This window comes from Endocarpon pusillum (genome assembly GCF_000464535.1).
Source record: "Endocarpon pusillum Z07020 unplaced genomic scaffold C713767, whole genome shotgun sequence".
Classification (NCBI taxonomy): Eukaryota; Fungi; Ascomycota; class Eurotiomycetes; order Verrucariales; family Verrucariaceae; genus Endocarpon; species Endocarpon pusillum.
Window position 1 is genome coordinate 72,847 of NW_006913559.1, and position 27,907 is coordinate 100,753.

The 27,907-nt window shown below is 49.9% G+C and overlaps 6 protein-coding genes across 6 annotated transcripts; 3 read left to right on the forward strand and 3 right to left on the reverse strand.

The window, feature by feature from the left end:
- Positions 1 to 583: 583 nt before the first annotated feature.
- On the forward strand, positions 584 to 2,341 carry EPUS_04308 (uncharacterized protein; the record flags this gene model as incomplete). The annotated part of the gene is made up of 1 exon (XM_007788220.1): positions 584 to 2,341. The coding sequence occupies one exon, from the start codon at positions 584 to 586 to the stop codon at positions 2,339 to 2,341; it is 1,758 nt and encodes a 585-aa protein (XP_007786410.1).
- A 1,666-nt stretch (positions 2,342 to 4,007) lies between these two features.
- Positions 4,008 to 6,359, reverse strand: EPUS_04309 (uncharacterized protein; the record flags this gene model as incomplete). The annotated part of the gene is made up of 1 exon (XM_007788221.1): positions 4,008 to 6,359. One exon carries the CDS (start codon positions 6,357 to 6,359, stop codon positions 4,008 to 4,010), a length of 2,352 nt encoding a protein of 783 aa, XP_007786411.1.
- Positions 6,360 to 7,253: 894 nt separating this feature from the next.
- Positions 7,254 to 10,199, reverse strand: EPUS_04310 (uncharacterized protein; the record flags this gene model as incomplete). Its single annotated transcript, XM_007788222.1, has 1 exon — positions 7,254 to 10,199. One exon carries the CDS (start codon positions 10,197 to 10,199, stop codon positions 7,254 to 7,256), a length of 2,946 nt encoding a protein of 981 aa, XP_007786412.1.
- Positions 10,200 to 12,598: 2,399 nt separating this feature from the next.
- On the forward strand, positions 12,599 to 17,344 carry EPUS_04311 (uncharacterized protein; the record flags this gene model as incomplete). Its single annotated transcript, XM_007788223.1, has 4 exons — positions 12,599 to 12,666; positions 12,719 to 12,830; positions 12,965 to 16,999; positions 17,057 to 17,344. The coding sequence occupies 4 exons, from the start codon at positions 12,599 to 12,601 to the stop codon at positions 17,342 to 17,344; spliced, it is 4,503 nt and encodes a 1,500-aa protein (XP_007786413.1).
- A 1,793-nt stretch (positions 17,345 to 19,137) lies between these two features.
- EPUS_04312 (uncharacterized protein) lies at positions 19,138 to 22,225 on the reverse strand (the record flags this gene model as incomplete). Its single annotated transcript, XM_007788224.1, has 3 exons — positions 19,138 to 20,560; positions 20,613 to 21,875; positions 22,158 to 22,225. The coding sequence occupies 3 exons, from the start codon at positions 22,223 to 22,225 to the stop codon at positions 19,138 to 19,140; spliced, it is 2,754 nt and encodes a 917-aa protein (XP_007786414.1).
- A 1,483-nt stretch (positions 22,226 to 23,708) lies between these two features.
- Positions 23,709 to 25,407, forward strand: EPUS_04313 (uncharacterized protein; the record flags this gene model as incomplete). Its single annotated transcript, XM_007788225.1, has 3 exons — positions 23,709 to 23,757; positions 23,805 to 24,852; positions 24,906 to 25,407. The coding sequence occupies 3 exons, from the start codon at positions 23,709 to 23,711 to the stop codon at positions 25,405 to 25,407; spliced, it is 1,599 nt and encodes a 532-aa protein (XP_007786415.1).
- Between the last annotated feature and the right edge of the window lie 2,500 nt (positions 25,408 to 27,907).

Sequence of the window (27,907 nt, forward strand, 5' to 3'; positions counted from 1 at the left end):
GGACAGCCATTCCCACGTTCTATATGCTTTCTCTTTCCAAACCTCGCAGCAAGGAATATTTTGGAGATTCTCGGCACATCTGTCCACGTCGAGTACGACTCTATGCTTGCAAGCGTACCGGTTGTAGTTTATGACGCACATCTTGGCTGAGGATGTTGAGAATTGGCAGTAAATATCAGGAGCTGGTTTGTGGAGTATACTCGCAATGAAATTGGATTCGACTCATTCAGATGAATTCATAGGGCTCTGTGGCTGCATATATGTCTCTCTCGACCGGTCCATTGTTCTTCAGAAGCAAAGATTTCTGTCTTTATGCGCGGGACATTGGCTCTTTATTTTCCTCCCTTTGTTGGACATTGAACGCATTTTCTTTTTCATCTTCTCATCGTAGATCGCTTTGTCATCCCATCCCTTTGAGCAAGTCGTACTCATTGTTAGCCAGATCTTTTGTTCCGTTGCTCTATATAGTTTGCCTCTTTCGAGGTTTTGAGCTTCTCCGTTTTCGCCTTGCATAAGTGTATGTTCTAGACCTTCGATCAAATTCTTGTTCTGTGTGATACGTGTTGACTGTAACGAGCGAGGTATGGGCCCCATAAGAAAAGTTGTGCAGCGCACAATCTCATCTGATAGCACGGCAACTACTCGTTCCGGTGTTAAACGAAGAACTACCAAATCTGTCGGACGGGGAGCTCGTCGAGTACCTTGGTGTATCCCTTGGCCCCGTGCCTATACAGGATCCGTAGCAGTTCCGAGACGGCGTGAAGGCGGCCGGAAGAAGCCATCCATCACCAACATTGCCCAGTGGTACCTCGATAGACGCTATCCCTCCCAAGGACCGACAGGTCTAGTCTATGCTCTTCAGGAGCTTCCGCCTTCGCACTCCGCCCAATCGGTGGTTGATGCTCTTAACGCTGCTCTGGCTGCGCTTGAGCTAGAACCGTCGAAAACAGAGAGCTATGCAGTTTGGGATAATCCGGAAGAGCTCTGGGGTCCTCACAATACTCAAATCTGCTCCAGCACCTTGTCTACTGGCCTGGAGAACACGTCAACCACTACTGCTCCCTTACTCGGTCTTTCCACTTTTCCAAATACAGATGCAAGCCGTCCTTCACAAGGAAAGGCATTGTTTCACGAATCCATTGTTGAGACAAAGCATCTTCCGCAGCTTCCAATCTTTGAGTCAGGCTCCGCAACAGCAGACGATTTCTTGCCTTCTCATCCTGCTTGTCCACCAAATCCTTTTGCACCAGTTTTCCCTGTTTCCACAGATTTAGATGTTGAACCCGGCCTTGACCACCTCTCTTCCGTAGCTGATAGTCGGTATCCGCCATTTCGGAACGATCGGACGCAGTCTCAGCCACAAGTTAGAAGAAAAGTTGGGATGAGCGATTTGAAAGCTCGAGCAGCAACACTGCCACAGCTAAGTGTTAATCCGCCACAACGTACACCCACCTGTCTTCGAGTCGGCAGCCCAATAACTGGTCCAGTCATGACACGAAAACCGCTTGCAAAAGATTCTCTCAAGATCCGCATGCCTAAAGATAGGAATAAGGAGAATCTGCCTCGGTCGCTGCAAGCTACAGATAATGGTTCGGCCCTTAACCCAGGTCCAGACGCTGGGAAGTGCGTCATCACCGCTGCTGACGCCGTGAAAGATGAGTGTAAATCTCAACTTGAACCCCTTGACTCAGACTTGGGCAGTTTCACCTGTGACTTCCCTCCAATCGGCTCCCGTGGCCCTTCGCGGGCTCGAAGTGGAGTAGTACGAGGGGGAAAGTTTAAGGAATCAACGGTCTTTCCCTGGGAAACAGGTTGCTCCTCATCGGACTCGGCTTCGACCTCACAAACCTCCATAGCACAAACGAACTGCTATTCCTGTAGCTCGACGAAAAAGCATGGCAGTTCGCGGCATGTCGGTACCACGAAGGACGTCTCACCCCTTTCAAACCCATCTGAACCCATGAAAGCTGCACATGGTGATTTAGAAAACGTTGCCATGTCCAACGCCACGCTCAAAGCGCTTTTAGCAACGGAAGGCGACGCCAACCATTCCCGAAAGGAGATGGAAGAACGAATTGCCAGCAAGCGGCTATCAGAACATTCTGCTGCCGTGATTCAAGGCTTCCGGGACTTCACTCACCGCTCCTTCTTTCCTTCGCCAGAGGATGTACGATCTCAGTCGGATGGCACCCTATGGCCTCGGGCGCCATCCCAGAATCGAGCAGCAGACTTGTCGGGTGTACAGGCACGAGCGGCGTCTGAAACGAGTCTTGCCATTCGAAAGCAGAAAGGTAGGGGTATCATTTTTACGGACGATGGACCTTGGAAGGTTGTTCGATGATCCTTCCAATCCTATTTTGCAAATTCTTGCATTTTCAAGCATTTTACAAGGTGGGTGCTTGTTTTGGGACTTTTGAACGAGTGGAGTTTGGAGTTTGGAGTTTGGGCTTAGGGGTTTCGGACACGGTAGGCGAATTTGGGACATTTCCGATCTCTGCTTTGGATCATGCCGGAGGTGAGTTGCTCGTCCATATCCCATTGTTGCTCCGACTGCTTTGCTGTTCGCTTCGCCACAGTGTTTGGAAGTCTTGATCTTCAGAGCGGCAGAATTTTTTTCGAATGTGGTAGGCGAATCAGGGACCTTTCACCAGTGCTCAAATAACCTCGAGGAATGAAAAGATCTCATGCGGATTTTTCTTCTCTCCCAATCGAAGATGAGTCGTCCCCCCCCCCTATGCTGCGTCGCCCACAGGATCACATTGCTGTTTTCATCGCGATCATCTGAAGTCTGGAGTTTGGAGTCTGCAAGTCTTCCGCCTACGGTAGGTCATTCAGAGACCTCGAGATGTTTTCCACGGAGCTGGCTCTCGTGAGAAACTAAGAAGGTCTCAATCTGGCGGAGTTTGTGTGTCTCAAGATGCAGATAAGATACAGCCAGAGGCCACTTTGCTGGGTTTTTCATGTCTCAGATTGGATCGTGTTGATGTCTGTCTTACTTGTCCTTGTCCATCTGTTTTCTGTAAGGGTTTATCTCTTGCTTCATGGATCTCATAGAATGCATTAGCATCAGGTAGGAGATGTGGATTTTTGCTTTTATAGGACCCATAGACCGTTGCTTCTTAAGATTCTCTAACCTTCCACGGCCGCAAGATTCTATTATCATCTATCTGATTCTATGATATATACCTCTCAAGCAAGCACACTTGGGTGATAGAAATCAATGTCTCACAGCCGCCCAAAGCATGCAACACGATCAATGAGTACAGAGAAAAGTCGGATTGCCTACTCCTCCCATTCATCTCCCCTTCTAGCAGCTTACCGTCAAAGAAAAACTCATCCAATCAGATAATAGGTACTGCACACTTCTATGTGTTCATGGATGGCAGGCAGGGGAGCGGAGCGGAGCGAAACGAAACGGAACGGAACGGGGCGCCATAGAGTGGAGTAAAGATTGCGGTTGTGTGATCAGAGAGGAGACGTTCGGGCCCAGACCTGGGTCTGAGTTGGGGCGGTTGGGGAGAAGCTGATGATGGGATTGAGTAGATAAGTAAAAGTTAGCCGGCTTCCATGGGAATCAAGGGATCATCAAGCTGGACAAAGTAGGGACATGCTATGTTTTGGAGAGATGTGATTGGGCCAGTATCGCCACTGCCTCTTTTTTGATTGAGTGGGGATTCCTTCTGAGCATATATATAGGCTTCGATGGTAGATGGAGATGAGAGGGGGTGAAGAAGGTTGGTAGATCAACCAATGCCTTCCAAATCTCCAACGCTGCGTCTCCCTATCCATTGTGCCGGCTCGGGATCAGTCCAAGCAACGCGCTCATTCCCATTGCCTGTCCATGCCCTCCACCCTCCATATATTCAATTCTCCGTGTTCCCATGAAATCCAAAGAACCGCAACTGTAACCCCAACCGCTACTTTTGAACGTTTATCTCCCTTATTCTTCTTCTTCTTCTTCTTCTTCTTCTTCTTCTTCTTCTTCTTCTTCTTCTTCTTCTTCTGGGTCATCCCGCCGGATTTTCCACCACGGTCCATCGTCGTTTCGGCATATTCGAATCCTTTTTGAAGCCACTACCCCATAATCCCATCTGACTCGCTGTCCTTGTTGGTGTATGAGCATGAGTCTTCGTGTATGGAGGGCTTTTCAGCTGGTTATATGGTTTTGATGACGCAATAGGAGTTGGGCTTCTATTCAGAGCTCGGGTCCCGTTGCCATTCACCTCCGTACCCTGCTCCTCCTGCTGTTGCTGCTGCTGCTCCTCCTCCTCCCCCGGCCGAACCTGCTCATCAGGCGCCACATTGCTATCCTTTCTTCTTAAGCTCAAATCATTCGATCCATCCAAACCTCTAGTTGCACAAGCGGCGATCGATTTTGCATTCATGCTCCCAAAATCCGGTAAAGCATCACTCTCCCCACCACTTTCACTTGTCGCTTCGTTATTGGAATTACTGCTCCACGTCGTGCCACTCCTCCACAGCCCACTTGGGATCTTAGGTGCACTGCTGATCGTTGGGTATATCCCATTCCTCAGAGCTGAATGGCCACTCTTGCTTCGGTGTAACCCGCCAGCGCTGCTGAAGGCTGCACCAGCAGTGACTGGTCTAGCAGACGGCGCTGTGGAGAAAGTAGCGGCGCCCTCTCCAATGGTGAAGCTATCGCTGGAGAATGAAGTGGCAGGTCTTCTGTAAGGCGAATTGGATGCCGAAGATCCAATCCGAGGGGAACCTGCACTTCCTGACAAAGGATTTGACCCGGCACGTAGATGATCCGTTGATGCTGTAAATTTCATCTCGTAGTCCTCCGCTATTCCAAGATCGATCGATCCTCTCCTGCTGCTTCTTCTTGCCGATGATGGCGCATTATTATTGTTTGTCGAGTTAGCGTCCTCGATCTCACTCTTCTTCTGCCTGGCACTTTTCGCTACGCTCCCCTTCCTAACAGCCATAGTCAAACTCGCCATGCCAACATCCAACAGCACGGGTTGGTTGGTTAACGCCCCTAGTAGCGCATTACACCCTGCTCCATGCGTGACGAGGATCAGCACCGTATCTGTCTCCACTTCATCCGCTGAATCAACGAACATCTCTGCCGCCTTATTAACAGCTGTACCGTGCTCCTCGTACCACTCTATCATTTTGGAGAGACCGTTTCGAAGCCGCCGGTGCATGCTACTCCATTCTTCGCCGTACTCGCCACCATTGCCCCAGCATTGCGGTGGGCGCATGCTATCCCATTGATAGGAAACGTCGATACAGGCATCCCGAGCGTGAGCGACGTAGCCGACTGGGATGGCATCAGATGAGGAAATAGCGTAGGTTGGGGTGGGTGGGACGTATGCCAGCTCGTCATTGGAATTAGAGGTAGTGAGGCTGGTATTTAGTTTCGAGGGATAGCGCCGAGAATATGATGTACCAGGTGAGTCGCTGCTGTGAGTGCTGGAACGAGTACGGTTGGGAAGCGAGTGACTGAGCGCATGACCAAGTGCGGCCATGTTCGCAAGTCCGGTCTTTTCTTCTGATTCATCCGCCGAGCTGGAAGCGCTCCAATCTGAGCTCCAGCCTCCAGGAAAATTGCCATGAGTTCTTCTTCCGGAGTCTGATCCTTCGATTGCTTCACTAGGCCGGAGGAGGTCTGCTTTGGCACTCGCGACCATCATTACTGATTCAGGTGGAGGTGTGATGTTTTCGAAGTAGTCAGGCGACAGCCACTCCCCTAGAAAAGCATCCAGTCGAAGCTCAGCCACGCGGTGTTTCTTAGACTGACAGGGTATGGAGGGCGCAGAGGCAAGTGGCTCAGCCGAATTTGGATTCGTTGGAAGAGGAGATGGCTCAGGCAATAAGGGAGTAGTCGGAAAATCCTCCGCTGGTTCAGGAATGGCTGATAGCCCGGGTGAATTTTCCAGTGCGTGAATATGAGGCGATCCCGAATGCATGGTATGATGTTTTGCCACCGACGGCGCTCGTCCTTTGAACTGTCCAATGCCCGCAGCAATTGCTATTGAGGTCTGCACACATCTGACAAAAGGTGAGGAATGTATGATGATTTTGTGCTTCCTCTTCCGCTTTTGACCCGTCTGCTCTGAAGTGCCGCCAGTCATACCATTGCTTTTGATGTCTTCCTGTTCTTCCTCTCTAGCTCTCAAGATGCCGCCAATCCGCGCTCCTAGTGCTCGAGCCTGTGTCCAACCACCGTAGGTTAGAGGAGGGTCGTATGGAGTCGGAGAAGTGAGATGCCATTGCTTGTCTGCTTGGTCAAGTCTTGCGCCGTGCCTGATTGAGTCAGCATGGCTCTGGAGTAGTTGTTGGGAGCGTGATTCCAACCTTGCGATTATAATGACAGCAGGCGCCTTCCCCATGATCTGAGAGTGGATAGAACGACCACTATACAAGTAGAGCTTCGGAATGATGCATAGAATGTCTGGCTTTGGGAACGTGTCGCGGCAGAGGAGGGCGATGTGGGCGATGTGGGCGATGCAGTGATGAAACAAGTGGTACGGGGCTCTGACGTATGGATCAGAGGATGGAACCCGACCCAGACAACGGCGAAGAAGGGACACGAGTACTACAGCTGGCTTTCATCTCCACTGCTGGTGGGCCAATTCGTTCTGTTTCCTTCCAGGTGTAGCACTGGTTTCATGAAGCTTGACTTGTAAATGCGGTGACTACATACGCCGTACATGCTGGGCATCATATTGAGTATCACCCTGAGCATCACCCTGAGCATGTGACATGTGATCCAGCTGCCTTCCCCGCATTTCATCTCCACCCACAAATTACTCGTACTGTATGTTACTGTACCCAACCCGGAGAAGACAACGACCGAGGACCAATGACTGATGCCTGATGCCTGAGGCCTGATGCCTGAAGACCGATGACCGATGACCGATGAAATCTTCTTCACAGCTCTGTCAATTCACAAACAAGATCTGGTCTATCTCTCCATGGGCTTGCAAGGGCGACCCAGTCTGGAACAAGAGGTGAGGCGCCCTCCTCCCTGCTGAGTTGATCACCATATTCTAACAGTAAATGCCTCAAAATATCGCTCACCGTGCCCCTTCCAGACTACCTTGGAAGAAAGCATAATACCCAACCCACTAACAACCAAACCAGAGCTTGTCCAAGCAGCAAAAGATATCTAAACCCTGCAATATGTGTCATGCAATCAATCACCCCTACTCCACGCTGAGTCGTACCCTCACACGCAAACCCATATACCTCTATCGACGCCTTTCTTGTGAAAGAATTATACTTCACGTCTTCCCTCCTAGCAGCGAGTATCGAGATTGTAACCAGGCTCTCTTCGCACCGGCACTACTCTCCGTTTTCTTCTTACCCTTGCTTTCACCTCCAGTTTTACTGAGCGACATCCGGCTGCGCTGCAAATTCCGGTACATCTTTTCCGCATTTGAAAGGTCTCCCCGTCTGCTCGGGGCTGTTGTCTGTTCATCTGGGCCGTCATTTACTCCTTCGTCTTCCGAAGCAGCATCCTCGGACGCACAAGCGGACGCATTCGGGGTTCTGTTTCCATCACCCACCGAGACGGGCGAAACATCTCTTTGCTGCCACTCCAATCGTATTGTAGATGAGTTACTCGCAAGAGTGGATACGCTGAGCCGGCCTCGGCTGCGATCAGTAGAACTCAGAATACTGTTTCTGATATGAGACGAATCGGCGCTAGATCCGCTGGTCGTTGATCTGGCTATATCACGGTTGGGAATTATTCCACGCAGGCCGGCTGAATCTGATGCCAAGCCAGTCTGCCGCGGACGGCCAAGGTCTGCTGTCACATACTTTCGCGCCGTAGTGCTTGTGCGAGCATGGGTTGGGGAATGCTGCGACAGTGCTCTGCCCAATTCAGGTGCAAAGAGATCCTTGGCGGGAAGCGAAGGAGGCCGGGATGCCGGTTTGAAAAAGCTATCGAGCTGCTGCGGCTCTGGTGGTAAGTCTGACTGCACATCACTATCAGAGGACATATACGAAGCTCGAGGATCTGTATGCATATGACTCCAACCTGAGATGTCGGTCCCATTCTGTATCCGATCTGGTCGATCAGCAATAGACTGGAGATCAATGATCTCGTCGTCTGGAAATATGACAGAGTACCTTCTCCGTCCAAACGATTCTCTGTCAGCCTCGTTGTCAACTTTGTACATGCTTTCTTTGCCTAAACTATACTCGTCGAAATTGAATGATGCCAAAGAGGAATTTGTTTCCTCGAATCTTTTTGAAATTCCCAGCTCCTTCTCCTGCATCGGTGTGAGGGTTACCGAATGCTTCAAGGGAGCACGCGCCGCTAAGCGCGACTTTCCTGGAGTGTTAACGTGACTTTGGAGACTACAATGAGCAGTTCCGGAGCTTGTGAGATGTTGAATACAGCCTTCTAGCGTAGTTTCGAGCAATGAAGCATCTGGTCTCTTATCTGCGGATCTTGCCAAACATTCTCGAGCGATGTCCATGACAGGACCAACAGCCGAGAAGATTTTGCCATCCTCCTTGGAAGCCTTCTTTTTCGCATCTTGCTCTAACGCCACCGTCCAAGAAAACACCTGACCAAGGTTGGCGTGAAAGCTTGCATCTGCAACACCTCCCCCTCTCCCAGCCGTTCGATTCTTGGCCGAGCGATGCCGTGAGAAGGCACTAGAGCCTCGCTTGCAGAGGAAAGTGATGATTTCGATAATGATTGCGCCTAAGGAGAAGATATCCGCGGCAAAGGGATCAAATTGCGCAGATTGCCATGTTTGGATCAGTGCACTTCTGATCTCGCTCGGGGCGACCGTGACAGAACGCGCGGTTGCAGTATTGACGTTCTGTCCGCCATCTCCGCTGTGAGAAGAGACATGCGAGCGAGCTGTAGAGAACGAGGTTGGCAATCTAGGGCGCAACTGATGATCTACTTGGTTAGTAGGCACCCGCAATGAGTTTGACCTGTCTTGTCTTGTCTCCGACGAACTCGATGACAAGATCGAGGCAGCGTATTCGGATTTGTCAAGACTTCTTCCTTGCCCGCGAGGATTATTAGCTTTCGAAGTTGGGATGAGTGGATAGGCGGTTGATGTGGGTTTAGAAGTGTCAATCGGAAAGCCCGACGAGGTTGGCGGTGTAAGCGAGGGTCGTCTCTCGTGCGAATCGTTGACAGAGCTCGACGCGCTATGCCTACTTGTGTTCTGCTTTCGGGCTGTACGGCCGCCGGAATGCATTGTGAGCATAGCCGGTGTTTTGGTCTGCATTGTAGCTGTCCTCTTCCAACGCTCTGGTGCTGCATATTGGTATGATTCGATATCGCTCACCTTCACATTGCTGTGTGTGACAGGCAAGCCATCAACCTGCCCAAGACAGATCTGATATGCACTGTCGATTATAATGTTTGAGGGACGGATTGCACCGTGATGCGCGCGATTGCTGTGAAGCCATGCTAGACCATTTGCCAGGCAGTGTGGCCAGTTTAGTACGGTTTCACGACGTTGGGGTTTTGGTAGACTCTCGAAATGCTTTGGCGGGTTATCCAAGAACGAGTTGAGCGTGTATTCGATGCTCGGCGTAAGCAGCACAAACAAGCTGTTGCCATGGCTGTAAGATCCATAAAGTGACAAGACATGCTGATGTGCCAAAGTTTTGGCAAAAGCTATTTCGGAGAGGATATCTGCTTCGGTGAGATGTGTGTGAGACTCTTCAAGGATTATTCTCTTTCGACCATATACCTTCACGTCGCCAGATCCAATATGCACTTTTTCGATCCCATCTTTCGCCGCGCGACTGATACCGCTCGCTGACCCCACGAGCCTTACTGGAACGGTTTCCTCGTGCAGAAAATGTATATGATGACCTTTCCTCACGTCTCTAGCTACGTACTTGAATTGCGCTTGGTAGAATCTTCTGTCCAGCGAGGTGTCCGACCCAGAAGAGAGTCTCAAAGTGTGCACCGCTTCTGCCGCGATTGGCAAGTCCTTATCGTCATAGGATTCGTCGACAAGACGGAAGATCAGCCCTGGAACCCCAAGGTGTGTGAGAATAAGGAAGAATCGGGTCGCGCGTTCGAGAATGCAGCCAAGGTAGGTATGGTTGGTTACTCCATCACCAAAAATAATAGATCGCTTCAGCAAGTTTTGCTCTTCAAGTCTGAATTGCTTGAGGACGTATTCGGGAGTCACCGTGCTCTGGACTCGTTCATCTGTCCACCATGTCTGACTGTCCGTCATGGTCGCCGCATGTTGTCTGGCTGGCTCCCGCAACGGTGGGGCGGAGCAGTTAAATTCATGGTGGAGAAGATATACCGTGGTAGTCGTAGTGCTTCGTCTGCGGGCATATGCAAATGGATCCAGGGTGAAACGAGCCAAGGAAGTTTGATAGACGGAAACGGAAGCCGATCAATAGCTGGGAATGGAAGCAACTACCACAAGCTGCAGGAAGGGATGGGGCCATCTGAAGCAACAGATAAGTATGTGGAGGACAAGCGGACAAGCGTTGTGGTGGTGGGGGTTGAGATAGAGTACGGGGTACTCCGGGACGGAATCCTCTTGACGGGTGGTACACAGACTCAACTACTTCTATCTGCTCACTCTACTCCGTATTTCATACCCATGTAGCGCTATCCTGTCGTCCTCATTTAATGGGTTGGCTCAAGGCGTTACTACTAGTAGTAGCTGCCGAGATAGGAACGGCCCCCAAGCACTCCCCTCGGGATTGCTGTGTCACCTACCTCGAATGGCAAACACTCAAACACAATCAAAGAATAAATAGCTCATAGTTCTTTCTACTTGGCAACGATAGAGTTCGCCGGCTGCAGTTTTGACATCAGATCATGCTCTGCGGAAGCACCAAGTGAAAACATCACCCTTGTCTTGGTAATAAGGTAGTTAGCCAAATGTCTCCACCAGCCGTGGCTGGACAACCCTGTTCCCCGGTGCGTCAGGTTTGGCTAAACAACTAGACGGCGCGCTATGGTTCATGTTCATGTAGATAGACGTTCTTGTCGTCCTTCGGATTGGATGATCTGGGCGTTGATGACTTTGGTACCTTTTGGGGGCGAGGGACAGATGCATCGGTTCCGCTAGTGAATCGACGACTTGGTAGCCTCGTACGAGTAAGCTACCAAGTACTCCGTATTTCGATCCCAAGTTCCATGGGATCTGACGGCTGCGGCCTGCGTGCTCGGTATGTCGCATATTACTTCTCGTAGACTTCGCTTGCTGTATGAGAAGAATCAACCATAGATGCCTTGACCGAGCCTCGAGCACAGTCATTGTCCGATCAACTTACCCAGTTTCTCTCGACTATTTCACAAACATTTGTGATAAAACTGCAGTCGAGCCTCCATGAAACGCAGGGCTGGACGGTGCAGATGTGGGTTGCATATATTATGCATCGTTATATGTTCACGACTTTTCCATAGTCAGCAGCCATGAAGAGTCTCCAGGATGTTCCCACCTGGGACTAAGTTCAATCAAACTTTCTGAAAAGTGTCTCTGAATCCTTTTCAATCTTACTTCCCTCTACGGACTTGTTCCTAATCCGCAACAGAATCAATGTCTTACCGGGCCTTCTCCAATTCCATCTATCTTTGCTTGGGATGTGAGCTTAATCAATGCCTGTGCTACTGCATTGGTGGATCACTAGCCCTTTCTCGTTTCAAGACGCATATCCCTGGCGGTTGTGGTGTGTCGAAGCTCTTCTTTTGTCTGTGCAACATGCAAACACAGGTACTTGTTCTAATCGATCAATCACCCTCCATGCAAAAATATCACTGCCTTCTACCTCGGTTCCGATACGTAGGCTAGGTTTGAGCTCTTGATAGGAGAGGACGATTCCTCGAATTCGGCATTGTTGACATGGGCAATGCCTGTAACACAGGGTAGTGTCTTTTGAGGTAGCAACACACGCTATTGCCAAAAAGCGGCAGAACCTGGACCTCGATTTGGACCACTCGCTTAGAACATTCCAGCGCGATGGAATACCTCATTGCAAATATTGAAAGCGGTGCCTTGACAGGGTGTTTTAGAGGGACAGCTTTTTAAAATCGTCGGTAGAATAGGCGACTGGTCACGTGAAGTTTGAAGCCGTTTCACCAAATAGTCGTCCTCGACGAACCTTACCTTAATTACAGATGATAAAGACACGAGATTTCATTGATTGCATAGTATATAGTAATTGGTAAGTAGCTACTCTGTATCTGAAGTGCCTTATTAGTACTAGTACTTACCTGGAGAAGGGTTGAAAAACAATGCCGTATTGGTCCTTAGCAAAACAACAGATCGTTGATCATTCAAGGATCGTTAAATGACCACTGGATGACCATATTTGATTGTTATATGACAATGATACTGGGACAAATCTGATCAGATTAAAGTCTCAGCCGTATATATCTCACAAGCCACCTCATAGGACGGTCAGGCTCAAATTACACGTAACTTCTCCTGCTAAGTACTGGTACTATTAGTACTGCCAGTCATGGTGTACGAGGGTTTATTGCCAAGGCCAGACTCGGAGTCACGCTGACCATTTCACCGACATGTTATGTAGACTCTTTGGGTCCTCGTTGACATCTGTAGGGTAATAAGAGGCTGAACGTCCTCGAGCAACTATACTGGTCGCACAGGGTATGTCGTTGCAAATATACCTTGCACATACTGGGCAACGTCTGCAGGCAGACCCAATTTCATTCGCTTCGTACGGTCACCAGTAGACGAACCGTTACGGGCGTTACTAACTGCTAATCCAGGCCAGACGCTTTGAAATCATGGATAGCCAACCAAGCATCAGTCCCAATAGATCGTCAAATTCTCATCACCGGGCGAGGAAAGAATGTTCGGCAGCAAAATCTGCTTACAGAGGTATGTGCAGCACCCGAGTCTATGCACGGCGCATCCTTAGTAGAATCTGTCAGATGCCATGCCGAGTACGCCAGATGCGCATGGAGTCACTGTCAATCCTCAATTAAATCGTGCCATTGCTGATTGCTGCTCAGACGGAGGTCTTCGTCTACGATAAACAGTATATTTCTCCTACCTGCGATGACCATCCTCCGGACACACCCTTACCGCAAATTTTACACCTGCGGGAGCCACCCACGACGTTGGCAAACCAGGCCAGTTTCCAAGCATGGCGCGACTTGTCCAAGGATCGGCGAACCTGGGCTGCGGAGCTTGTGGAATCCGTTGCTCCTTATCGGGATATCACTCGACGGTGTCTGGAGGAAGCAGATATCATTCACCGAGCGTCTTCTCTAGCATTGAACAATTTGCAGTCTCATGTACGAAGTATCCAGGACAAGTTCGAGGAGACCAAGCTATGGGCCAAAGCGGCAAGTGACGATCATCACAACGTCCTACGAGATTGGAAGGGAAACCTCCAAATCTTGGACAGGGTACCAGCAACTCGCGACTTCGCTTTCCTGCTGCAAAGACCAGGTACGCCGACGAAGAAGAAGGCTCAACATCGAAGTGAGCCGTCCGATACAATAACCTTACGCGCCTTCATCAATGAAGAGGAGGTTGAGAGAGCTGCTTCTGAGCTCAGTGTTGATGCTCATAAATTCCGCATCCGGCTGGAGGAACTGGATGCTACAATGACAGATATCTCTGCTGCCACTCAAGAAGTGGAGAAAGATATTCACCGGGGCACGGAGAGCCTGAGTATTGAAGAGTTTGAAAACCTTTTCGCTGATGTGGAAACGCTGACTAGAAAGATCGGCACTGACCATGAAGACCTTCTTCGACTTCCTGACCATAAGAATTCCATACCGACCGCTTCACGTCGAGCGCTGATCCATACACGAGACCTCCTCCCGTCATTGCAGAGCTTGGCATCAGATATTAGCCACTTTGCCCATCAGGTAGCGATCAGGCGAACCTCCTGCCTTCAAGCTTCGACCTTGGCTTTACAGAATATCTCAGTCATTCAGTCAGGGCTTGGGGATTTCCAGTCACAAGTAAGCAGCCTTGGACTGACGTCAGAAGGCATGGATGCCTACGACACCGTCCGTTCTGTATTTGATTTACCCGTTGCTTACGGGTCAACCCTGGTGGAGTCAATCCGTAGGACCGAGTGGACAGAAAGTATCAAAGCAGATACAGACCACGTCTCGCAAGAGCTGAAAGTTTACAAGGAAGCTGAACAGCGTCGTAGGCGGAAGTGGAGGAAGAGCATGGGTTCCCTGATTAATGAGATTTCGGATAACACTGGCCTTGGTATTGATATCAGTATCTCAGACTCTGGTAGTCCGTGGCCTTCGAGCAGTCGTCAAGGAGTATTCGACTATATTGAATCACTGAGAAATGTCGGGATTGATGACGCCGTGCAGCATGTCACCAACCTGCTGAAAGAGCTTGAGGCCTCAAAGCCACGAAGAAAAGGTGCTCGCGCATTCACAGGTGGGAGTGTACATGATGTGGACGTAGCCATCGATAATAGTTCTGTCCTCTTGGGGGACGAAGACGATACTATGAGGAATTTAAGGAACGAAAAGTCGAGACTGGAAGATAAATTGAGGGCGTCTGACAGCCGTGTTCGTAAATTGGAAGATCTGCTCCACCGTCAGAGCCAGATGAATAGACCAACGAGTATCAATTTTGGACCTTCACCTTCGGAGCCTGAGCGTCCCCCTCACTCACCGGTTGGTCTGCCATCACCGCGTCCGAACGAGTTGATGTCACGACGGTCTTCCGTTTCATCACGTCGTCATTCCTCGAACCAGAATCCGGAAGAAAGAGTCCTAATTCAGAGAATTGTTAGTCTAGAAGCGGACTTGCGAGCTGAACGAGACTCGGCACTTAAACTACAACGTGAAGCACATGCGGACCGCCGAGCATCCACGGAGAACCGTGAGAGGATGAACGAAGCGGAATCTACAAAACGGGATCTCCTGGCTAACCTTGAGGCCCAGCGCCAGGAATTTGATGACGAACGACAGCTACTTGAAGATGAGATGCACAAGCTCAAGATCCGACTGGAAGAAGTAGAGGACGAGCTTGACCGCGTCCTGGGCAGTCGCGATCATCAGAAAATGACCTCGGAAAATACCATCGTTGAGCTACAAGCTGAGCTAGATCGCCTAAGGAAGTGTACCTCGGAAGAGATCTCTAAAGCTCAAGGGCAAGCTGATTTCGTCCGCAACGATTTTATGTTCCAACGAGACCGGGCAAACGCTATTGAAAAGCAGTTGCAGCAAGCAAAGGAGGAATCTTGGTCATTACAAGATCAGAACCTCAATCTTGCAAATCAACTACGTGATCAGGCAGATGCTCAGCTCGAGCATGTGTCTTCGCTTCAAGCAGCACACTCGCATTTATCACCAGGGGGTCCAGCCTCGGGAGATCTTGGACGTTTGGCTTCAGCTATTGAAATTCTGTCCGAAGGATTGGCGATCCATGCACGCAATAGCGACGAAGCCGCACAGCTTGCTTCCGCGGAAAATAAATCGCTCGAGGAAGAACTCCTACAGACCAAGAGCCAACTCGAGCAGGCAAAGAACCAGCTGGCTACGGAAGAGACAGAAATATTCACGTTTCGCGAGAGTCTTGCCCAAGAACGTGGCAAGGTGGCGTCACTACGAAACGAACTGGCAGATGCCCAGACTGAATTGAATAATCTTCGCACAAAATTTGCTGCAGGAGAAACGGGATCAGAAGCCTTGAAAGATCGCCTCTCGGAAGAGGAGTGTAAAGTAGCTGACCTGACAGAGAGGCTTGCAGTCGCAGACTCGAATGCGGAAAGCTTCGAGCAGGAAATCTTAATATGGAAAGACAAGGTGCAAAACTTAACTACAGAGGCTAAGCAATGGAAGGATCAACTCGATGCGCGTGGTGTGCGAGCGAAAGACCTATCTCAACGTTTGCTGTCACACAACGATCGTATGGTTCGTATGCTTGAACAAATGGGCTATTCAGTCGTCCGTCAAGACGATCAGCTGGTGATACAACGTGCCTCGAGGGTTAATGCAAGTATGGTCCTTACAAGCGAGGGTTCTACGTCAATGTACCGATCGCTCTCGGGTCAATTACAGACTCAGCATTATTCGAATGCCTCCGACCTCGACACGCTGTACTGGATGTCCGACTCGGATGCAACTAGTGAAGACACCAAATTTCAGAACTTCATCTCCACCCTCTCGCGTCTTGATATTGAAGCCGCAGCGGACCTGGTCGCCAAGAGATACAAGGACGTTGAGAATTTGGCTCGCAAGTATCAGAAGGATTCCAGGGCATACCGCGAGAAGACACATCGTCTTCAAAGCGAAGCGCACGACAAGATCGCTTACCGGTCTTTCAAAGAAGGGGATCTAGCACTTTTCTTACCAACAAGAAATCAAGCCACAAGACCATGGGCCGCGTTCAATGTCGGCGCACCACACTACTTCCTTCGTGAACAGGACATCCATAAGCTACAAAGTCGTGACTGGTTACTGGCCCGCATCAGCAAGGTCGAGGAGAGAGTTGTTGATTTATCCAGGTCACTCTCTAATGGCCATCACGGCAACAACCTTCCAGCTGGTGTAGATCGCCGTTCCATCAATACAGAAGCAAGTGACCATGGCTCCACCAAATCTGTTGATGACGAAAATCCATTCGAATTATCCGATGGTCTACGTTGGTACATGATCGACGCCAGCGAAGAGAAACCAGGCACTGCACCATTCCTCACCCCTGGGCTAGGCAAGAGTACAGTCGCAGCAACAAACATCGATGCAAGAGGAAGCATACGGCTGACCAAGGAAGGGAAGAAAATCCGAGATTCGAGCGGAAGCGGTACCGCAGCAATAGCGACCAAAACTCTCACTAAAAGCCTAGACAGTCGAAGAAGCAGCTCAAACAGCAAAAAGGGTCACGTCATGAGTCCAAGTACAGCAGCGAACACTGCTGGTGACGGTAACGAGAGCGCAGTCCTCGAATCATCGCGCCCGACTTCGTCGTCGATAAATCAAAATCCGAAGCCGCCTCCTGAAGCGGTGAATCCGTCCGAGTCGGCGGAACAGGCCAGAGAGGATGCGCCTATTTTTGAAGTGGTGCGGAAAGATCTCCTACTTGGCCCATGATGGTGGGACTGATTTTGCGTTGCGTAGGGTGCTGTCGAACGTCCTTACAGCCCTCGAAGCCTATTTATACCGGGAGCATCGTCTGGTAAGTTAAGAAGCGGCAAACTCTCCAATCAGGAGACGGCGATGTTCAGCCCTTTGAGCAGAGGTACAACTATTACTCCAGGTGCGAACAGGAGTCCAAACAAGGACCAAGCACAGCGGCAGCAACAGAGACAAAGGCAGCGACAAGCGAGTCCGCAGAAGAAACCCTGGGATAAGTTGTGGAGTATGGAGTATCGATTTGAGAGTGGAGGAAGTGGGAATGGCAGTTAGTTGAGGACACTACTATTGAAGTCAACCCCCAAGGTCATCCATGCTTTCTCGTCTTGCTATGAGAGGGGATATGAGACATTGTTCCTTCCATAAACCCGAGCATAGGAGGCATGCGAGTGACGGTCTAACGCCCCATCAACGAAATTGCCCTTGTTGTTATCCCCAAGCTCCGAAGTTCACCACGTTGCGTCGGCAAGTGTGCATATATCGACCAACCCACCGAGCGGGCAAGCGAGAGAGAGAGCCGGTCCATCACCGACCGTCCTTGAACAACCTTGCAGCAAAGCAAACAACTCGGCCAGACCTGGATTGCACCATATGTTTGATTCAGTGAAAGCGGGAGCGGGAGCGACAGCGAGTTTCTGTTAGAATTCAATACCCCCCAGACACATACTTGAGTAGCTACATAAGTATCATATATCCTTCCACCACGCTGCTATCGTCATGTGTATCTTTCTTTCCGCCAGCTGCATCCCCGTCATGTACCAATAACGATCCAAGCTAACTAGTGAGAAATATGATATACCTCTGCGATTTTCGGACCACAGTAAAGTAAAGCCAGCTCTTTGGCTTCTATCCATGAGTCCCAACCTTATCTCTCGCATACCCGGCGCATGCAGACAAGTTCAACAGGGAGACCCGTGCCTCCAGTTTTGTCGGATGATGGGAAGACAGAAGGACGTATACTGTTGACCACTAAGTTAGGTTGCACAGCTCGAGAATAAACGCGAGGATTACGAGCGTAGCCATGCCTGCCCATACCGGCCTCTGTGGGCTGGAGTCAACTAGATATACATAGGAGGTTCGTTCGTAGCTGGATTTCCATACCGAGTACGGAGTACAATATCCTAAATTACTAAATTCAGGTAGAATCGAGGGAGGAGGTATGGTTTGGAGAAAAGTTGGGCGGTTTCTGCTACTACTACTGCCACTACTATTCTGGAAGATATCATAGCACATATGGGACTCTTGTTGAATACACACTTGGGAGTTGGTGGCCACGATATCTCACTCCGCTGATTTCAGTCCTTGGGGTTGGGGGGGCCCTCCATTGGTTGCTGATTGGTTACACTGTCGCGAGGAAATTCATATTCATATTCATGTTCACATTCGTATTCATCATTATATGCTCCGTATACAGCGCAACTGCAAGAAGCTCTGGGTGGATTTTGTTGTCTTGTCAAATGCTGTGCTGTGCTGTGCTGTGCTGTGTTGCGTTGTGTTGCACTGCATACGAAAAAGCTTCAGCCAACAAATAAATGTACATGACGTGCTTTTGTTGCCCTCTTGAATGCAAAATAAGGGGTAAAGCAGGAACTCGAAGGAAGGGAAAGGGGCCGCTGGAAAGTACATTGATGATGATGACTGATGGAACCATGTGATTCCACCACTTACGCTTGCTTGAGGAATAGTGGAAGAAAATGGAATTAGTGATTGATATTTCTCCGCCTGCTCGTGTTTGCTTAGTACATAAACTCTCTCCTGCTTCACTCCACTGCTGTGCTGTGCTGCACTGCGTTTTGCCATGGCCGGGCTGCCGTGCCATGCAGGGAGAGAATGATAGACGCTGAATCCTTCCGTTTTTCATAGAACAAACGCCCAAAAGAAAACTAAGAATTAGACATTCTTGGCTGCCTGATGGATGGATGGATGGATAGTGCATCGCTGAGGTGCGTTCGAGGTTCAGGTGTGGTCATAAATATGTATGCGCTGAAGGACCGAACGGATGCTGAAACTGATTGGACGCCCGGCTAACGTATGCAAAGTGTACAAGACGATGTGGATGGGTCGGATTAATCAACATCAAACCCATCATCATTGAAGATGCCCTCTGTCTCTCCAGTCTTCATGACACCACTCATCCGGTGTGAATTCGTCCGTTGTGGCTTCAACGAGTCATCGTCGTCACGACGCATCTCGTCGCTTCCATCTGCACCTGGCGATTTGAAGTGGCCATCCATTGAGCTTTCGTCGACGAATGTGAAGCCTTTAAATGCATTCTGCATAGTTGGAGACAAAGGGGTTGAAGCTGGCATTGCACCTCCGGCCAGCGCGATGGCTCTTGCGTTCAGTGATGATGAATTATCGAGGGCATTAGTGAATTCAGGATCGAAATTTGATGTATCAATGATGGATTTCAACTTTGGCTTGAAAGGGGGTATAATGTTCTTATGAGCAAGAGCATCCCAATCAATGTCGTTGAAGAAAGGGTGCTCGATCAGTTCCTGTGCATCATGGTTTGCTCCAAGACGGTGTTTCGGGTTCCGGTTCAGCAAGCCCTTGACGAAGTTTCGCCCTTCCGTACTGAGAGCGTCTCGTGGAAACCTGACTTTCCCAAAGGCGATATTCTTGTACATCTGCTGGGTATCTTCAGCATAGAATGGGCTCCAGCCACAGCACATCTCGAACACGAGGACTCCTAGCGACCAGAAGTCTACCATTTTGGTATAACCCTGTTCATCAAGCAGGACCTCAGGAGCGAGATACTCTGTGGTTCCACAAAAGGTGTTCGTCGTGTCGTTCTTTGTCAGGTTAGCTTTGGAAAGGCCAAAGTCGCACAGCGCAATGTGACCATTAGCATCAAGCAAGATGTTCTCCGGCTTCAAATCCCGATAGACAATGTCATGTTGGTGGAGATGCTGCAGTGCAAGGATGAGCTCCGCAATATAAAATTTGGCCCTTTCTTCCTGAAACCTTCCCTCCTTCTGCAGATGCCAGAACAACTCCCCCCCAGACATGAAATCCGTGACCAGATACAAATCTGTTGGCGTCTGGAAAGAGAACTTCAGACCAACAATGAAGGGAGAGTCCGCCATTGCCGTTCTGACAAGGATGTTTCTTTCGCCCAAGGTATGGGCAACTTCCTTCTTTTGAATGATAACTTTTTTCGACAACACTTTCATAGCATAAATGCGCTGCGTATCCTTTTTCCGTACTTGATAAACCTGGCCGAAGGTCCCCTTTCCAATCAGCTTAAGAATCTGAAAGTCGTTCGGACCAAAGTGTTTCTTGTTCGTTTTCTGGAAGCGCATCCGCAAATGAACTTCGCCTGTGATTTGCTGTTCGTGCGGCCCACGTTGGTCCAATGGGAACCATCCTTCAAGCACCGGATTCTCTTCTGTCAAATTCAAGCATAGTCGAACATGACCAAGAAATGTCTCCGAGTTTGACTCGTATACTGAAATATCAATTTCTGATTGTCGGCCAAGTACATCGCTAGCACCATAATCAGTAGGTTCCAGCTGCACTGCGAGGTAAATGCACTTACAACGTTGCCTCGTGGTCCCATTGTGGATCGGTCACGGGTGAGTTTGACCTTGGCTGAGAGTTGTCTATCTCTCCATTGTTGCTGCTCTGCCGACTTCTCATTGGGATAGCTCTAAGTTTTCCTGCATCATCTTCAATTCGACGAATAGGCATTGCAGAAATCGTGTCTTTACGACCCTTTCTACTTGATGCTTCGTCGTGGTCAACATCCATAGCATCGTGTTTCGGACCATTTGAGATATACTCATTCCACTCGAAGACACACACAACGTAGGGATCATAGCTTGGTTTCAGGCCTCGTGCCTCATTGATTTTGACCGACAGTTGACCTTTCGGCGAGCCGGTAGGTAGGGCCTCGTTGTTGCGAGGCAAATTGGTCGTCTTAATGGCCGGTAACTCGGGAGACTTTCCAGCGCCGGCAGTCATGCTGGCACCGGAAGAAAGAGGCGATCTCTTCCCTTGGTAGCCGTCTTCGTGTGATAATGCTCGTGGGGTAAGAGGAGGAGTATTCTTTAAACGCGACTCAGCAGTCGCGCTTGAAGTCAGCTTTCTGAGCTCTCGAACTGAAGTATGATTGGGCAGCTTAACATCTTCTTCAGGAGGTGCAGTTGGACTCCCCGGGGCAGTGAGATGGGAAAAAGTGCTTGGGTTCGAAATATGTGCCGCAAGAACAGGATCAATACTGATGCTCGCAACAGGGAGTGATGCATGACGACGAGACTTGAGGGAGCTCGAGGAGAGGACAAAGTTTTTGAGGGCTTGTGCGACGGGATTGACAGCTGCATCAACTTCGGGTTGACCATTCACTGCTGTAGGTCCTTCTCTTTGCAGGAAAGAAGAAGCAGATGATATGGGAGTGGGTGGAAGCTTGGTAGGCACAGGCTCAGGCAGATCTTCTTGTGTTCGCTTTTGGCCTTGCTCATCAATCGATTCTGGTGGTGAATCATCATCACGACTCCGATGACGTGCCACCATAACAAGCGAACCAGAGGAACGAGAAGAGCTACGAGAACATCTGGCTTCCCGATCATGCTGGGGAGGATGACTATCAAGACCGGGGTCCAAGAAAGGGGCCGTGACAGCAGGGGACTTTGGAGCTTGCGGTTTCGAGGAAGGGTTGAGACCAACCTGACCAAAAAAGCTAGATATTATGCCGGGCAATCGCTTGTCCGATGGATCTGGTTGAGGCGTCTCGATGCCGGAGGGAGTTGGACAATTTGATCCAATTTGATCGGGTGTTCCTCCATTTTCATGACGGGCGCTGCTGCAAGTGAGTCAGTATATGAAGCTGATGTTTGCGAGGCCCACGATCCCACCCATTTTGTCATATACAAGTTATAAGAAGTGGGTCCGAAGGAACAGTGTAAGATGCAAAAAGCGAGCCAAAACAGCATTTCCAAGAACAAAGAGTTGCAGCGTAGAATGAGGCATTTCCGCCGCAATTTAAGATGAAGCTCCACCAGTTCCCAAAACATGAAACACCACCCCAGCTTGTAGCTTGGGTCAAGAATAGAAAACCAAGAGGTAGATAGTCGAGTACACGTACTTTTGCGCTACAGCCTGCCGGAGAAGGTCCGCTGCAGTGTGCGGGTTCACACCGTTGTAAGTTGCCATGGTCACTATTCCATCCGACTTCCGCCTCTTCTCGTTAAATTTGGTGCAGCAGCAGTCTTCTCCCGTTCCTTCTGTCTTTTTCCAGTCTCTAAGGTCAAGTGGTGATCTCTGATGCTGAAAGGTAAATGTTGGGAGTCGAGGAGATAGCTTGGAAGGGCGGGTGGGAAGGTCAGAGGCCGAGGTGCTCAGTGGTGGGGGCGGAGCTCGGAGAAGCAGGTCTCGGAATTCGTCATGAGTCGCAACAGCTTGAGCTTGATCTCGTCGAATCTTCTGAGAAATGAGGCGAAGATCTTGGGGTAACAGGTTGTTCGAGATGTGCTGTAGGGCAGATCTGATGGTGTCGCTTGTAGATGCGCAAGGAGATGGTTATTGTGGCGGGGCTCTTCGGTCAGTGCAGAGTTTTGAGTTGTGGGAATTGCAGGGTCAAGGATCTAAAGTTAAGGATCAAAGAGTCAAGGGCCATCGCTTCGATGGGCTTCTGGGGCTGATTCTGGAACTTGGTCATCCTTGAGACAGTTATGGGGTGAGTACAAGCGTCCAACTACAGCTATGCATTACTTGTTCCCACAACATCGTTGAGACAGCAATACGGAGTAATGTCGCTGCATTTCCAACTCTGGCTACTCAGTGCCACATGCAAAGGCTGCAGATGATGCATTAGTCCTTCCTTGCTCAACTTCGGCCGCTTCGTTTCACTCCACCCCGGCCCTAACAGGTGCCCAAAATAAGACATTTGTGGCACAATCCTCAGTACTACGTAGTATATGTGTGCGACTATGATCAGCCCTTCCGACCTTCGCTTACCCGCAGCCGCTGTAACTAGTTAGTGTACTTCCTGAAGATCGCAGCAAAAGCATCGACAGTGCTAGGAAGCCCCAGCTTGGGGAGTCTACATTTGTAGTCATACAGATTGCCCACTGCTCATTATGTTGGATATAGTAGGACGATGGTTCTCTTCGTAGCCATAGATTGTAACTTCTTATGAGATCGTCGTAGAAGCATATGATTGATGAAAATGGATATCTAAGGGAAAGCAATAAGAAAAGGAACAGTGGGTGGAACACAACAATATTACTTTCTATCGTGTTCCTTTGTAAGCCGGTCATGTTGACGGGCGGTTCAAAATGGTTCAAAATGGTGGGACAAGTGGTGAACAAAGAAGTAAACATGTAATACTTACCATCATACGGCACATTGGGCTATGGCCAGCCGGGAGGATCTCCTAGCTATTCATGCTTTCGCCTTCCACCAGCAACATAAGAAACTGTCGATATGGCCGTAGTTCTCTAGTCCCGCAGGACATGTTGTCTTCGACTTGAAGCCAGGGCGCCTATGTTGAGATTTGTGAAGCCAGACTCCACCTTGGTATCCTCCTCGTCGAGGGCGGCACTTTCCGGCACCCCCAACGCGTCCCTGAATGCCACTAACAAAACTTACTCCTCCAAACCACGCGGAAAATCCTCGACAAGCGCCTGCGGCAAACATGGCAAGACGTCAGAGACTGGCTGCACAGGCCGCGGCAGCATCACTACGTTCGTATATCTACCCATTTTGGCGTCGCAATAACTGATCGTAGCAGGCACTTCCACCCCCCTCGTACCCGATCTTTCTGACGATGAAATGGCCGATGCCCCTCCCTCAGACGTTGCGACACCTCGGGACGAAGAAGATGATGGAAACGATGACCAAGGGGATGCTGAACCAGAAGAACTCGACGACCGCCCAATCACTCCAAACCGCGACTCCGAAACCCCTTCTCGATCTGGCACACCGCGACGGTCTGGCCGGTCAACGTCCTTACTGCCTCGGAAACGTCGGCTAGGAAGGCCTCCAAGGAACAAGCAGGCAGGATCTGATGAGGAGAGGAATGACGTGCCCTCAGACACCGGTACGCCGAGGAGAAGGGGTGGGTTTCGAGGCCACCGAGGGGGACGATGGGCTAAGCGAGGAGGGGGACCATCGCATGTCACTCAAGTTCCTATCGACAAGGAGGGCAACATGATGGATGTGGTAGATGACGAGGTCGATACGCCAGCAGATCCCGAAGGTGAGAAGAAGGTCGACAAGTTTGGATACTTACAAGATGGAAGAGAGTATCGAGTGCGCACCTTCACTATTTTAGGGCGAGGCAGACGGCTGTACATGCTCTCCACTGAACCGGCTCGTTGCATTGGCTTTCGAGACTCCTATCTGTTCTTTCAAAAGCATCGCCTGCTCTACAAGATCATTATTGACGACGAGGAGAAGAGGGATCTGATCGAACGCGATCTCATACCACATTCATACAAAGGTCGCGCGATTGGTGTGGTAACCGCGCGCTCGGTCTTCCGCGAGTTCGGAGCCAAGATCATCATAGGAGGAAAGAAGGTGGTGGATGACTACGCCGTACAAGAAACCAGAGCTAGGGGTGATGTCGAAGGCGAACTTGCCGTGCCTGACGACAGGTTGCCTCTACCGGGAGAGCCATACAACAGAAACCAATACGTGGCATGGCATGGAGCAAGTGCGGTCTATCATTCTGGAGTGCCCTCAGTACCACTGCCGAGCGGCAAGATAATTGACGGCAAGAAGCGAAAGGTTGCCGTTACTAGTGATAACTGGATGCTGGAGCATGCTAGAGCGGCCAGGTGAGCGAGTGCTGAGTGTTGGGATGTGTACATTTATGGCTAACATTTTCAAGTCAATTCAACAGCAGCTTAACAGCCATCCGACGGGAGAACAACGAAGGCCTCTACGACATTCACACAAACACTATTCAGTGGCCTAGGACAATGCAACCTACACATGCACGATGGGAGAGCGCAGAGCGCGAGAAGAAAGCCCAAGAATATTCCGAACAAAAGAAACTCACCAATGGCGCCAACGGCGACGAACATGATGGAGACCAAGAACTCTCCACGATCTTCCAGCCCCTCAATCCCGTCTATCCTCGAAACTTCCTAATACAAGATCTCATCCTAGAAGGAGCACCAGAATCGAATGTCGGCCCGCCTGGTCTCGACAATGATCCGCAAAGTCTCTCCAGGCTTCCCCACGATATCTTGGACGAACTCCCAGCAGACTGCCGCCAGGCCTTTGAAGAGGCCAAGGCAAGGGAGTCAGCGTGGAGATCACGCTGGGATACGGAGACGACGGATGGTAAGCGGGGGAGGTTTATGCCAACGGTGGAGTGGTTTCCTTGAGCGGTTGCATGCTCCGGGGCCTTGCTTTGCATTCCCTGCATTTGGACCTATTAACGATGTGAGAATATTTCAAAGCGAAGGAGCTAGGGCTTTGATGCTGAGCCAACTCAGCTTGGGTAAGAAGGAAGCGGTTCGGATCAGAGGCAAATGTTGGAAATGGACATTCGACCGCAAATGGATGCCATGAAGGACCATAATGACTGGTGCCTGAGAACGGAGACTGATTTCATCCTCTGCTCTTGAGTGAAGCAAAGAGGTCCTCCCTCCAACAACACTCATCTGCCCTTGCAAGACTCACTGACGATAAGAGCATCGCCGGCCCCAAAATATTGACCCTGCATATCCCCTTGCCAATACACCCCTTTGTCCTGCTAGGACTACCATGCTGCCTGCTTGCCCATCTCTCTTAATGGTCCCTCTGAGTCGACCAGCCAACTTGCCCAATGTTATTCGAGCGACCAAACATGGTAGGAAGCGCCTTCTCAATCCATTTCAGTCTTACGATCCTCCGAATTTTTTTTTTGGTTGTTCAACACAGGGCTCGAGAAGTTGAGAACGTTTACACCAGAAATCGCTGGTTTTCCTTTCGAGTCTGCTGGGGTTTAGGGGTGCGACCGAGGAAGATTAGGCTACTCGAGGCAGCAAAGGGGCGTAGATAATTCGTTACAGTAAATTGACCAGAGCAAGAGAATCTCCTTCTAGCTTCATCTAGTACGCTTCTCGGTACGGCTTCGTCTAAGAGGTGGCGCTTTGGGCGGGTTTGAAAGAATGGAATAGAGAGTCCTGGCGGATGGACGGTGAGTCAGGCAGAAGGGTGGGAATCACTACACTACACGTGGATATGGAGTGTGAAGCATCTCCTGAGCTTTCATGATGCGAAGGCTTGTGTAGGATGGTATTTGAAAATTACTACAGTGACCTCCCTTCCCGGTCCATGCTAGGAATAGGTGAGCTCGCAATTCCTCGTAGCCATTTCCAACACCTGTGATTTAGAAACTCGTACGAAGAGTGGCTGCAGATGAAGCTGTGGATGTTGGTACTTGTTTCTTTCCAGAAAGGGGTGTTGCCTGCGTCTGTGATTTTTCCCACCCCACAGTGTTGGTGTTGGATCTAGGTATGTTCTTGCAAAGCTGTGCTGGCAGCTTGTTCCGTATTAGAATTCGATTGTTTGGTTGCACCATTGGTATGGGCCGGCTTGCTGGTTGTGTATTCATCTTGACACACCTCACTCGTGTGGCTCCCTCATCACATATGCTCTGCATGCCATCCGTAGCCAGACTTCGTCTCTCCAGCCCTAGGCCTGCAAGGTGTTGAGGAATTTAAAGTGACTGCCTACCACTTATCTTGGTGAGATTCCCGAAATGAAGAAATGGGTCATCATTATTATTTCGTATTCCAGTTATGCATCAGGTGCTCTTTGAGCATTCTTTCTGAAAGATGTGCAATATCCTGGTCGCTATCCTGTAGGATTTGGGGGAAGGGCTTTATATATTGTTAATCCGGGAAAAGGATATTGTTCAAGTCCTCATGTTGCTATTGACAGTGTAATAAGAGCTACAAAAGGAAGTTGTTTGAATGAGAGCTTGACAACCACCGAGTTGTAGAGTTGTGTCACAGTGATTGACCAACACAGCGAAGTATGAAAAGCCAAGCAACTCTTGATCATGTGGTGAGGGACCTGATACGGAGAGATTCAATAGACATACAGTATCTCCGTGACGATGAACGGAGATAACGGGTATAAGGAAAGAGGCAATTGGAAGTGCTGGATCATCACACTAAATCTGGCTATGAACAATCATGAGGATGAAATTGAGGTCGAGCAGCTACGGTGGTCAGATCTGATGTGAAGAGAGCCCACTGATCACACGCTTACTACTGCCTGCTGGATGTTTGAGCGTGCATAATCAGGTCCAGGCAGATGAACACAATAGTGGACAAGCCACAGTGAAATGCACCTAGCCTTGTATAGCCACCAAAGAAAGGAGTGTCAATTCGTAAAGGCAAGGAAAAATGGGTAAAAGCCCCATTCTGCAGCAGTCCGTTGTCAGCCCGTACAACGTCCACTTCAACAAGACACAATGATGATAAATTATTGTGAGCTTTGTGGTGCACAGAAGACCTAAATCAAAGTTTCATCGTAGGGACTATGAAGCACTACTAAGCCCTCAACCGAATCTGGACTCAAGGCAGAGAGACACGTTGCTCACACCAAGCGGGAATAGACCCAAGCTGTGTCTGGGGGGGGAGAGACTTTTGTGTGGTGGCAATAATAAGGGCAAACGACTGAAGATCTTGCAGCGTCACCCGATGCTTCTCACGACCGTTTATCCTCATCGAAGAGCCGAGGTGGGGCTGAAGAGAGTGGTCAGCAGCTGAAATAGGGATCGTGGACCCGACAAGAGAGGCCCTTGGTGAGTTGGGATGTGCACCGTTCAATGCTTTTTCCTGCAATAGTGACGTCTTGGGTTGGCTCTGAAAGGATCAACCCAGTCACCAA